This window comes from Cololabis saira, chromosome 11, assembly GCF_033807715.1.
Source record: "Cololabis saira isolate AMF1-May2022 chromosome 11, fColSai1.1, whole genome shotgun sequence".
Classification (NCBI taxonomy): Eukaryota; Metazoa; Chordata; class Actinopteri; order Beloniformes; family Belonidae; genus Cololabis; species Cololabis saira.
Genome location: NC_084597.1, coordinates 32,289,890 through 32,303,476, shown reverse-complemented (window position 1 = coordinate 32,303,476; position 13,587 = coordinate 32,289,890). Strand labels below are relative to the sequence as shown.

Here is a 13,587-nt window from a genome sequence, read left to right as displayed (position 1 = left end):
CTTTGGTCAGATGCACAGACACAAAGATTTCTGGTTTTGCTGAACAGACAGCATTCCCTCAGTTGGGAAGTTTATTTACAACACACATTCATTTTTAGAGAACATGTGTTGATCATCTTTGGCCAAAAAACTTCAAACCAGTGAAAGTTGATCCTCGTGTTTGCAATTCAGCGAGTTTGAATTCTGGTGAAGTTGATGCAGCGGCCCTGGAGACAGAGGGAGACACTTAGTGCTGCAGAATGTTTAACAAGAACAGAGATTAAGAGCTTGAAACAGTTTATACATGTTATCACAATATGCAGGAACAAAACACAGGCGTTGCATGTTCTTTGTCTATTTACCTCAAACAAGTCACCACACTTTATTATCAGCCAAAAATGTCCACACACTGTACAAACGATCAGCTACAACATTTAAACCACTGACATGTAATGTAAATAAATAAAACTCATCGTCCCATTACTTTGTAGTATTCTGCAGGGATTTATTTGAATACTTGTTGCTAGGAAACCCCAGGCATTGAGTAACCGTCCATGTTCCCCATATCAGACCTGATTGAGCATGTGTGATCCCTGGAGACCCCGCCCCACCACACACAGACCCCCAGAGACCTGGATCTAACCCAGGAATGGGTCTGAGCTGCTTTAGCAGACACAACGGGGATGTGCCAAGTATTGTTTCAGTGGTTTTAATGTTGTGGCGTATGCATGCAAAACAACATCCACCTCAAACTGTAAGAATTTGACAATGTTCGGAAGGACAATGTAAAGATAAATCATTTGTAAGTCATGTTATAAGAAAACAATCCCCAAACATTGGAGAGCTTTTGGCATGTGTGAGCTTCTTTTAATGACCAACTGTGCAGGCGTTGCCTGTTATTTATAGCAAGCGAGTGGATGCAGCTAGATGTCCTTTTCTGCCAGGCAGATAAAGGGAGCAGGAAGATCATGGCTGAAATATTCGTAGTTATACATTTGCTCTGGAATGAGCTTGATCCTGGTATGGAAAAGTAGGCTGAACTGCTCAGAAACAATGTATTTCACTTAGTGATGCACCGATTGTTCGGTAACCGAAATTGTTCGGCCGAAAATGGCAAAAAAACACTTTTGGTGTTCGGTGGAATAAGTGGGAAAAAAACCGAACAATTAATAACGGTGTTGTAATATAAGGAAATAGACTGGCCGCTCCGTGACTGTTGCGCACCACATAAATCGTTGGCCAACCAAAAAGTAACCACATAAGAATTTTACCTAACATTCACCAGGAGGTTGAACCAAAACAACATAATGCTGGGAAATTAAAGAATTTTCATTTTTTTATGTTCAACAAATATTTTCTACCTTGTAATTTTGTAAAAGATATTTTTCTTTGAAAAGCTTGCCTAGATCAAATGTATTTGATTTATGCAATGGTGAAAAAATTGGCAAAATAAATGAAAAACTGCTGAAGAACCATGTTCGGTATTGTTTGGTATTCGGCCAAGTGTTTATTATTATTTTCGGTTTCGGTTTCGGCCACAAATTTTCATTTCGGTGCATCACTAATTTCACTTAGGTTATGTGTTTTTTGTGGTAGAGTATCAGAGTTGTTGCTTGCCTTATCCTGAGGTGTAGGTCTCATGATTGCCACTCTGTCGTACTGTCTCCTCAGTAATGCCAGCAGCGCATCCACACGCCCCTGACGGGGGAAGCCAGAGTTGCATTTATTAGAAGGAACAGCAGTGTCAGATTAAGAAGATGCAGTTTAGTGTTTGATTACATTTTCCTCTTCATCTTCCTCTGCAAATAAACAAGGATGCTCTCAAAGCCCCTAAAGCTAAATAACTTAGTCAGTACTGGTAAACAAGGCCATGATCTTACCTTGATGGGAGAGTACCATTTGGACTGAAGTGGAGGGTTATAGGCCGGGGGAGGTCTTGGAGGAGGTCGAGGGATGATGTCCTCCTCCTCTTCCTCTGGCAGAGTGACCACCGCGTCTTTGGTTTTCTCTAACCGTGATCCTTCCTCTGTGGATCCCTTCTGTCCCCATCGCACCTGCAGGGAGTGGGTGGAGTTGAAAGAAATCAGTGTTTTCTGATAATGTTGAATGGTTCAACACTGCACAAACACAGACTCAATGCATGTATGTATTAAAAGCAGGTTTTCGAGCTCAGTTAACTAAAAGTTGTGACATTTGTATTCACCTCCATGCGTCTGATTCCTCCAGGACCCCTGCCTCCATAATATGAAGCATCCACCATAGGCCACTTGTGTTTCGGCAAAAGATCCTCCTCTGGCTCCTTAACAAAGTCAATAATAAACACAAATTTGACTTTAAAGGGGACATAAGACAAATACCTATTGTTTTCTGTGCTTGAGAGCGTGTATTTGGGTGCATAAATCACCAAATACAAAGCTCTGAAATAATTGTGATATATTGGGGAGCCAGTGTCTGAAAATAAGTCACTCAGTGAGCTTCTGTGACATCACAAACCCAGATCTGAGAATTATCCAGCGTCCTCATCTTTACTAGAAGTCATCCATATGGTGGGCGGAGGTAATAAAAATAAATGATAAAAATGGATGGGGATGAATTAAAGTAGCAAATTTGAGTTGTAGATGATTAATGAGGATTATCTGACAATCATCACTGATAAAACATGTAATATTATTAGTGTTTTAATCAAATTACATTTAATTATTAATCTTTAGTTACTTCCACTGCTCAAATATCTAAGGAACATGAAGGCAAATTCCTTAGAAGTGGGTTCTGCAAAGATACAACACCAAAAAGACGCCGCGTCCCTGTGAACTTTGGGGGTGGAGTCAACCACAGTAGTGGGACTTTTGTCATGCTAAAACATGATCTCCAAAATCTAACATTACAGTGCAAATAACACAGCTTTTGGACTCCAGCTAAGCAATTAAAATCTAGGAAAACAAGTGCTGTCTCCCTCCCAAGCACCATCAACGCTCACTCTGTGTTCACCCATAATTAGATTGTCTCTCCTCTGCCACTGCCAAGATGGAACATGAAGAAAGATTCAGCCTATAAACATGGAGCTCTTTAGACAGGATGAAAGAGAAAGAAATCTATGTTTTACTCACAATGACCGGAGGGGGTGGGGGAGGACGAGAGGGGGGTGGGTTCCTGATGACCTGCAGGAAACAATACCAAAACATCCTACATGAAATTATAGTAAAAAAAATGACCAATGGGTCAAAATAATTATTGCTTATTACAAGTTTGTGCCACAGTAGTCGTCCCCGAATTACAGACATAAATAAAAGCAAAAATAATAAGGCGAGCAATTTCTACCCAAAGTTTAGGGCTGGAAAAGGATATAATTAGAAAAACAGTGTAATAAAAGCACACAGCAGCACAAATGTGGAGCGTAAACTCACCACAGTGCAGCAGAGAGGCCAGAACCACCAGAGCAAACCCAGGACCAGTAACAGCAGCAGAGCTAACAGCAGCCACAGCACCCACGTCCCATCTGACTGCAACAAAACACACACACTCATCCAGCAGCACAAATGTCTTCCTTTACATCACTGCAACCAAACCAACTCCAATCGGACATTTCCTTTAAGCCAGCTTTCTATGGGGTCTCACTTAATGCTAGTACTCACACATGTTGTGGCATGTATGGTTATTGGACCGGAGATGAAGGATTGTCCATTGTTTAGGCTAACCAGCACTTGGATTGACCTGAAATCATTGAACAGTCACAGAAAACCAGATTAGAAAATTCGGCCCCCAAACAAAAGCTACAATTGATATATCCACATTGGGTTCAGGGTGGTTCAATACATAGCATTCAAATTTCAAAGACATTTAGGGGATACACTTATTAAGATATACTGTAATTAGTTAGTTAGTTAGTTAGTTAGTTAGTTAGTTAGTTAGTTAGTTAGTTAGTTAGTTAGTTAGTTAGTTAGTTAGTTAGTTAGTTAGTTAGTTAGTTAGTTAGTTAGTTAGTGATTTATTCCGAACATGCAAATGATATATAACGTAAATATGAACAAGTAAAACAGAAATAATAATACAAAATTTTACAAAACAAAACAAAATAAAACAAAAAAACAGCATAAAACAAAAAAACAGCACAGTAATTTCACTTGCATGTCCGAAAAGGGGTGGGAAGAAGTATAACTTATTTAATCCCGCCCCTTCTCCATAAAATATTAACAATATTTATTTATGTCCTTCTTATTTTTACATTACTCTTTTCTTAATTATATATAAATATATACATACACACACACACACACACACACACGCACGCACACATACATACTGTACGTACATAATATACATATACACACAAACATACAAGTACACATACATACATACACACACATACACTCTTTTTTCGTTATATTTCTTAATTGTGCTGACAACCTATAAATAAATAATAATTAACAAAAGAAAAAATATATAAATATACATATATACATATATATATATATATATATATATATATATATATATATATATATATATATATATATATATATATATATATATATATATATATATACACATAAACAATGAACACATTGTAATTAGGAGCTGAATGAGCTGATCAAGCTCTCCACTGGGAAAAACACTCCAAAAGTGAGACAAAAAGTATAAATGAGCATCTTTTTAGACTCCAATAAAGTGAAACAAGGTAAAAAAGAAGCAAATGTTTTTGACTTAATTTTTACTTTGTTGGTAAATCTTCCAATATCATCTGTGCCCTGAACACTGACTCATTGAGAAAGGAAGTCATATTCTTATCAAGCTTTGAGCACATTTCCTCATTTGCAGCTGTAGTTTGCACTTAAATACCATTGTGTCTTCTGAGATTGTTGAAGCTGCAAGAACTGGCTGTTCCAGAGTGGGAGAGACTGGACAGAGCATGAGGTGACCGGGGGACACAGGGAACACAGTGATCCCTGAAGTGGTTGAAGCTGAATTAGCTTTGACTCCACTTATTAAAATGCCACAGAGATAATACAGTCAGACTCACTTCCATTCACCCAACTCCTGGAGATGGTTTTATTGTAAACATTGTGCTTGTTCCTCTTTCCATTCCAACTGTTTTACTTCCAAGAACATAAGCTGTTAACTTTGTGCTGATCAGTCGTGTAGTGAAAAGAAAGCACTTAAGAGCTATAACATATGAATATTTACAATACATTATTGCAGAGATGAAACATTAGATGTTGCTATATAACGACATGCTGCTATCTAGCTGTGACATCACTTTGAAATAATGCACTTCTTTTATTAAATGCCCTTAAATGGTAAAATCTCTGGACCAATCTTCTAAAGTCATTAAGCCTAAATAATTCTCCTGAAAAAGAATTAAGTAAACAAAAGCAACAGAAAACCAGCTACAGTTTCATAAAATATTCTTTAGGGTATCATTTCTTTCAAAGGGAAACTTTTGGTGACAAGTTATTGTGTTTGACCGGTGTCTGGCCAGCGTTCCACTTTATGAGGCAAACAATTAGGTCATTTATTTTTCTGACTCGCTGCTTATTGACACTTTCCCAGGGGCCTGACTGTGTCTGTACTTGTGTGTTCTTCAACTTACTGTCCGACTTCATGCAGACGAGGAGCTGGACACAGTAAATAACCGTCTCTGACTACTGTTGGCTTCTCAGCTGACAAGAAACAGAAAAAAAAACAAACCCTAAGAGCAAATATTAACATTCAAAAGATTACCGTATTTTCTGGACTATAAACCGCTACTTTTTTCCTAGGTTTTGAACCGTGCAGCTTATACAAAGGTGCAGCTATTCTGTGGATTTTTCTTCCACCGCTCGGGGCGCTCTAACCGGAATTAGAATCAAAACTTTGACAAAATAAATGCAAAGAAGAATACGCTACTTCTTCTTTAGCAGATAGAAGTAGGTAGAAGCAGATTTCAAAAAGATAAACAGATAAATAAATACTGGTTATTTTCTCTTGGTTCTGTCCTGTTTTAATCAGCAAAGTTGCTGCCGTGTTAAAAGACACTGTTAGGAAAGGATCTATTTAGGTACATACATGTACATCATTTACAGTTCAAAATCCTTCTGTACATTAAGTAAATATCTAATCTAACAACATAAATATTTGCGGCTTGCATATCTTTTTTTTTTTTTTTTTTTAAATAGAGTGGATGCGGCTTATATGCAGGTGCGGCTTATAGTCCAGAAAATACGGTAATTAAAAAAGTCAAACAACACACACAAAATCTGCTACAGAAAGAAACCTACAAGGGCAGTGGGATATCCAATGTTACATTATTACATGCATTGCATAAAATATTAAAGAAGTTAAATATCATGACAGAATTAATATTCTGTGTTTTAGTTGTTCTTATTGCCCACAACCAAGAAACAACTAAATAAAAGAAGAAACAGGACGCTATGATGCAGTCATGGGTTTTCTGTGTGTGTTCTGTAGATGATGTTGACCACAGCCGCCGTCAATCTGTTAATAGACTAATGGGAAGAAAACCCTCCTCCCTCGGCTCAGTCTCATAATATCCCCTCTGTTCTCGTGCTACGGCCAATAAAAGGCGACCACTGTTACTTTCAGGACATCATGTCTCTGACTTTCCACTGCAGCGCAGAGATCAGATTTCACTCCACAGATAATTTCATCCCAGGGTGCAATATGGTGCCATGTGGATGCACGGTGAAGCATCCGTGAGGAGCAAATCGTAACATTCCTCAGTTCATTCCTCTGGCGTGGAAGCAGGTGAATTCCTAGCATGAGCTTCCACAACTGCAGAGGATATCAGATGTGCGTAACGCCTGAGTGACCATTGGGTTGTCATGGGTGTACAGAGTGTGCCACTTTACTGTGAGTCATTTGATTGACGGTGAGGGAACAGAGAACATTGTCCATCCTCTTGGATCCACTAAAGCCAGTGCCCTTCAGAACCACGTTGAAAGACTCTGGGAAATAGACAAAATACACAGCTAAGACAATGTGCTCAAATGCAGAAACAAATACTATACATGAAAAAGTCTCTCCTAAAGTATGATATCATGATAAACTTGTGGTTACATTCTCAAATTACAATAACAGTGCAAGATGAAAATCAGAAACTATCATGATGGGAACAAACATTTATCAAATGTCTTCCAACAGTTAGTATCAACATCACAAATATCCATTTTCGCTGATCTAACAAACTCATTAAAACCTGATGATGCAAAATATATATAGAAAAGCTTTTTGAATATAAAACAGGGCAAGCAACATTTTGCCGCAGGCCTGCGTTTCTGTTTATAAAACAGTTGAAGGGATACAGTCAGACAATATAATTCAAGAGGAATGTTACTAGCGGACTCTGTCATCATGTCTTAGAAGAGGAAAAGAAAAAAACCACAGAAAGTTAACGGCTTGCACTATTGTGCAAATTTATGTGGCAAGTCTGTACTATAGTTAGCATATTTGGTTGAAACTATATGAAAATAATGGCAATTCCTTGATTGGTCAAACGTAATGAAACAGTAATCATGGCTAAATGTGTAGAATAAATGTGTAAATGTCTAAATGTGTAGAATTGAAACATTTTGTAAACCTCCCTTCTGTGAAGTAACTTTTCCAACAGGTTCTGCCTTCAAAATAATTGAAAATTATATCTGATTGAATGTTAACAGCATCCTCTGCTGTAGGGAAGTGGCACTATACAGTCAGGCAGGTCCTATATACAGGTCTGGAGGAATTGTGGGAAATATCTAACTGCAATTTTTCTAATAAATATTACATTTGTGATTGGATACCACCATAACTGACTCAGGAATTGCGTAAGTCCACACGTTCACGGGACTTTTTACATTCACTGTAGTTCAGACTGTGGTGCTTCTTTAAATATTGGCAGTCGTTCATTGTGTGCCCCTTGTTGTGACAACTGGATTGGGCCACTTTTCTGTACAGCATCCCTTCTGGCTGAATATCTCCCTGACTGAATCCAAAATACTTCCTTACAACAGAAGTCCTTCTTTTATTTGGGACTAGCATTTTACTAGTAGGTTGAACAGTGGTCATTTCTTTGTAGATTAAAATTAAATGTTATGCTTCCTCTACTTGGATTGATTGCCATGATGTATACGTGAGGTGAACAGTAATTCTCATTGCTGGATACAGGATGCTTGCATGACCTCCACCATGTTTAGATGTACAGTAAGTGGCATTTTTTCCCTGAGGGGCTTCATCAAGTTACAACAAACTTCTACACAGCATTCCCCAAGAGTTCAAAGCACATTTCTTTTAGTTGTAGAACATCAGAGGAGACAGATCGCATCATACGGATAAAGATTCTTGTAAATGTGGTTTATTGGTAATATTTGTTTTAGTCCTTTGTGCATTTTTGTGGTTAAGTGTGCAGCATGTGACACAAGTTGATACTCTAGATCAGCCCGAAGCTCAGGTAATTTTGATGAAAATGTAACCAGATCTCTTAGAACTCATCCTCAAGTACCAGTCTTTTGATATGTCAGTGTGTATTTAAACTTTACAGATGCAACAAACCCACTGAAGCAGGCTTACCATTCACACAAACACTGGACGGCTCTATTGTGAACACGTCATGGCATGACTGTTTCAGTACCTGTGATGCAGAGAAACGGACGCAGGGTCGTGTTAAGGTGATCACTGGGCATGCATGCTGTTTTTCACATGGTGTGCATGAATACATTTACATATAACTGTACGTGGCCTGACCTCACCTTGTTGACGATGTCTTTGAGGGCATGAAAGCCAGACAAAACTGGAAAAACGTTCTCTTTGCTATCTGCTATTTCAGCAAGCTGTGACCAAAAGAAGAAAAAAAATCAGTTTGTCTTTAAACATTTTATTCTTATACGTGAAACACTGCAAGCTCATGTGTTACTCTCTCCTGGGGACGTCCTTGGATTGCGTTAAGAGAGGGTGAGTCTGTTTCTAAGAGATAAAACCTTAAGCAGTTGGCTAAAGCCTTCATCTCCTGCTTTAATTATCGTAGAAGAGGAAGTTTGCCTAGCATAATTTAATTAGAGAGTAATCTAATTACTTCCTGTTTAGACTACAGACCACTGTCGGTCAGAAACGGGGCCAAGGCTGGCTTGTACTGTGACTACTGAAGACTTTATGGTGCACAGGCAACTGCAATCCTTTTCAAACCAGCTCAAAAAGGCTCACAATGATTAACATCCTGACTGAAGCTCCTGAAACACAAAACAAAAGAACAGAAATGATTTAGGGAAGGGGTTGTGCAACACTAGATGCCACTTTAATTAACATATTTCATCCTTATAATCGTATTTAATTACAGTATACTACTACTGCTGACTCCAGACGCACATGCCACAAAGATAAACAGTTCTCAGTCACTGTGGCACTGAATGAGAATGCATGTTTTCTCTTTGTATTTCTCACAGTCAACAATCAACTAAAGGGATCTCACTTCAGCATGAAAACTTCTCTGAAGACATATTAGGTTCCAGTGCTCTTTGCACTGAGTCAAGTGCTTTCACAGTGGTCTCTTTTATCAACCTGACACTTAGAAAAGTATTAAGCAAAAGGAAACAAAACTAAACTTAAAAAAAAAAACTCCAGAGAAACATCGACTGAACATGGTGCCAAACAAAGTCTATTTGCAGTTTCTATACAAAGCAGACGCAACATGAGCTCCAAACTACAAACACCCGCCAGCTGCTAGCTTTTCAGATCCCTGGAGGTTTTAGATGAGCTCCACCAGGCCAAGCAATGCGGTCAGCATGCATTCGTTAATCCCGGTGTGAAACAACAACCCACTGGAGGCCTGACCCAAACCTAACACACTCTGACACACACAGAAAGCCAGATAAAACCTCGGTGTTCAAACAAGCTGCAGTATCGGTGACGGCTCCCCCCCTCGCAGCGCTGCATGGAGGCTGCCATGGGAACGACAACAGGGGAAGGGGTTTGAAAAGAAACCCTCCTACCTGTTTGTGGTCGAAGTCCATGACCCCGACACAGTACACTCTGGCTCCAAATCCTCGCGCTATGTCACCCTGGGAATCAAAACACAAGCAGTCAGATTCTGCTTAGAACAGGGGTCGGCAACCCAAAATGTTGAAAGAGCCATATTGGACCAAAAACACAAAAAACTAACATGTCTGGAGCCGCAATGAATGAAAAATGAAAAGTCTTGTATCAGCCTTAGAATGAAGACAACACATGCTGCATTTTTCTATATTAGTTATAACTTGGGGAAGATTTTTTTTTTCATTATGCACTTCGAGAAAAAAGTCGAAATGTCGAGAAAAAAGGCGAAATGTCAAGATTAATTTTGAAGTACAATCTTGAGAAAAAAGTCGAAATGTCAAGAAAAAAGTCGAAATGTCGAGAAAAAAGTCAAAATGTTGAGAAAAAAGCTGGAATGTCGAGAAAAAAGTCGAAATGTCGAGAAAAAAGTCAAAATGTTGAGAAAAAAGCTGGAATGTCGAGAAAAAAGTCGAAATGTCGAGAAAAAAGTCGAAATGTCGAGAAAAAAGTCAAAATGTTGAGAAAAAAGCTGGAATGTCGAGAAAAAAGTCGAAATATAGAGAAAAAAGTCAAAATTTCGAGAAAAAAGTTAAAAAGTCGAAATGTCGAGATTAAAAAGAAGAAAGAAAAGAAGAAAGAAAAAAAGAGAAATAAAGGAAAAAATGAAGAAAAAAAAGGAAAAAAAAAAAGGTCAAACATTTTTGAAAAAGCTCCAGGGAGCCACTAGGGCGGTGCTAAAGAGCCGCATGCGGCTCTAGAGCGGCGGGTTGCCGACCCCTGGCTTAGACCAAAAAAAATAGAAATAAATGTTAAAGTGCATTGACATGATTAGAGGATACATAACTGATGTGTTCTGTTGCTCAAGCTCATCTACTTCAAATAAAAGTTACCTTCTGGTTTATTTTTTTCTGCACTTAAATACAGTATAAACCAGTGGCTGGTAAAAGTGCCAGTGTTTTTATGGAAAATTAGAGTAGATATTTTCAAATTTAATCTAATCTAGCAGTGGTGTGTGCATGTGTTACCTCCTTCACACTCAGTTCAAAGGGATAGACGTCCAGCTTGCCATCAGTCAGAACAATGATGATACTGGATGATGGTGAAGTTTGGCTCTTCATTTGATCTGACACCTTAACAGTGGAACATGACACATACAAGAATATGGGTAAAACGAGGGTACTTATAAATGTGTAGGAATTATTGCCAACGACGAGTTATTGCAACTTTGGACGAGCAATCTCACCGCTTTCAAACCTTCGTGCATGTATGTCTCACCAGCTGGCTGGATTTTGCTCAGCTCATCCAGACCCTCGTCTATTTTAGCACTGTGCCAGCAGACCACAAAACAGAGTAGTGTAAATACAAAAAGCCCTGCTTCTCAGGGAACAGGAATAGGATACGTAATGAAGCACAAAAATGAAGAGAGGAGAGGAGAGGAAGTGGATACCTGTCTCCAGTTATAGGAAGTATTACAACTGCCCGAGCTGAGAAGACGATGTAGGAGACCCTCATCCTGGGGCTGAAATAAACACACACATGCAAAGCTGATGAACATACAAAGACACACAACACAGACATGTACACATACCAGTTACACTTCTGATTATCCGTCAGCTACTGTAACTAGGACAGAACAAATGTGTCTGTGTAACTGAGAGGCAGTGGCGGAAACAAGCGTGTGTTGTGGTCCACTACCTTCCACATCCAGCTGCACATTTGGCTATTAAATATAGCAGCCTGCTATTATATCTAAAGATACAAACACATGTACGCTCCAGACCATTATCCGGAGGGTTTTGGAGCAGTTCCCTGTATGATGTCTGTCGCCTGAAATAAACATGACCTACTTTTATTACTTGCCATTTCTTGATGAACTGTAATTTAAAGACTATTTTCTGTTTAAATAGCCACTGTTTCCTTTGTGTAATTTCTGCTGTATGATGCCGAATTTAAAAAAAATGTTATTTCTTATGTGCACATGCAGGGGTTTTCTGATGCAGGAGGACAGGGATGGTGTTGTGATGGAGAAAGAATCAAAATGCATAAAACTCTCCTTTTACTTACCTGACAAACCTGCTAGTGAGTTGCGCCACAAATTCATAGATCTCATTCCAGTGTCCCCACACACTGCCTGACCTGAAACATCAAACACATCCTTAGTGTAAGGGCAAAAACACACCATTTGAAATAGGGCAAGGGGATGATCCAAGACGATGGTTGGGGTGACAGAGGTGAATACAAACAGGAGTTACCCATGAACCAACGCACTGCAGATATATGACTTCACAGATAAAAAAAAAAGAAAAAGAAGACACATTTGGGTCCGGGCAACTTTTGGCACATTCAACTAAATCAGTGCTGGCAGAAAAGGCCAAATGTGGACCAAATGAAACTGCGGACTTGAGCCACATTTGAGTCAAATATCCTTTACTGTGTGGGTTGTGTTTTCTATAGACGCCACAGCATTAAGGTTTTGCTGAAAAGAAAAAAAAAAAACAATCCAGGGGGGACCAAAATAGTGTTTATGAAGGTGTCCAATCAAAACTTTCTTTTTAAATATTATGGTTATATACAGAAATTTCACAATTTACTATTTTGGGAGCCCATGAAGATTTATTTTTACACTGTCTGAAAACACAATATAGTGAGAGAAAATGGCATTTAAAGTGAACTTTCTCAATGGTAGAGGATTAAAATAAGGTCAGCCCAGCAGATAATCAGAAGTGGACAGGAACAACTAAACACAACCATACATGGAGTGGACTGATTCAAAGACCGTCTCCGCAGTGAAGTGACAAGTATCCTGCTGCAACAACCTAATACTGCGAGCAAAATCAAACGCTCTGCTTCATAACTCACCTGTCCAAAACAAAATAAATATCAAACGCCCCATCGCAAGACGCGTTGTCCCCATCACGCACCGCTGAATCCGCGCACACGCTCACAACAAGCAGCAGGACCTGGCAACACGTCCGGATCCGATCCATTATCCATGTGTTACATATCAGCAACCAGTTTGGTTTTCCAAAACAGAATAATAAAATCAGCTGTGAAGAGCCGGTGATCTCTTCCGCCTCAGACCGGCTGCTCACATGTTGGATTCCTTGGTGTGTGCAAACCAACGTGGGAGACAGGACCAGCAGGCTGAGAGTAAAGACTGCTTTATGGTTCCGCGTTACACCAACGCAGACCCTACGGCGTACGGTACGCGGCGACGCGCACCCTACGCCGTAAGCTGCGCCGTCGATTTAACGCGGAACCATAATTTAGGCTTCAAGCGTGAGGGGCAGGGCGCACAGCTGCAAACACACAACACTGTCAAATCGCCAATAACGTAAACAGAGGAGAAATAGCTGCCCTCATTCTTCCAGGATCCTACAAATTAAATGACTAGATCTCCAAACACATCAGCTCCACTGACTTCATGAAACACCTGAAAGAGGTGTCGACCAAATGTGCCTAAATCAGTTTATATTCAATTCAATTTATTTATTTGGTAAGGGACAATGTACATCAATCAGCATTAAAAAAAAATGTAGATGCACCCAGATTGCATGTGACTATATGACTATAATATTGTATAACTGTTAATAATAATTAGTAATTGGT

At 39.2% G+C, this 13,587-nt stretch overlaps 1 protein-coding gene across 1 annotated transcript; it reads right to left on the bottom strand.

Annotated features, from left to right (window-relative positions):
- Positions 1-21: 21 nt before the first annotated feature.
- On the bottom strand, positions 22-13,108 carry LOC133455372 (anthrax toxin receptor 2-like). Its single transcript, XM_061734367.1, has 17 exons — positions 12,838-13,108; positions 12,043-12,114; positions 11,426-11,497; positions 11,222-11,303; positions 11,004-11,108; positions 9,936-10,004; positions 8,700-8,780; positions 8,521-8,581; positions 6,825-6,920; positions 5,567-5,636; positions 3,612-3,690; positions 3,384-3,479; positions 3,087-3,137; positions 2,183-2,278; positions 1,860-2,033; positions 1,597-1,677; positions 22-206 (listed from the first exon to the last, which is right to left on the bottom strand). The coding sequence occupies exons 1-17, from the start codon at positions 12,963-12,965 to the stop codon at positions 168-170; spliced, it is 1,452 nt and encodes a 483-aa protein (XP_061590351.1). The 5' UTR covers positions 12,966-13,108; the 3' UTR covers positions 22-167.
- Between the last annotated feature and the right edge of the window lie 479 nt (positions 13,109-13,587).

Excerpts from the sequence above, each read along its gene's own strand:
- LOC133455372 (XM_061734367.1), bottom strand. The coding sequence starts at position 12,965 with ATGGATCGGATCCGGACGTGTTGCCAGGTCCTGCTGCTTGTTGTGAGC. Across the intron at positions 8,781-9,935 it reads TGGACTTCGACCACAAACAG|CTTGCTGAAATAGCAGATAG; the intron begins GTAGGAGGGTTT and ends TTTTGGTCACAG. Across the intron at positions 2,034-2,182 it reads GAGGAATCAGACGCATGGAG|GTGCGATGGGGACAGAAGGG; the intron begins GTGAATACAAAT and ends CACTCCCTGCAG.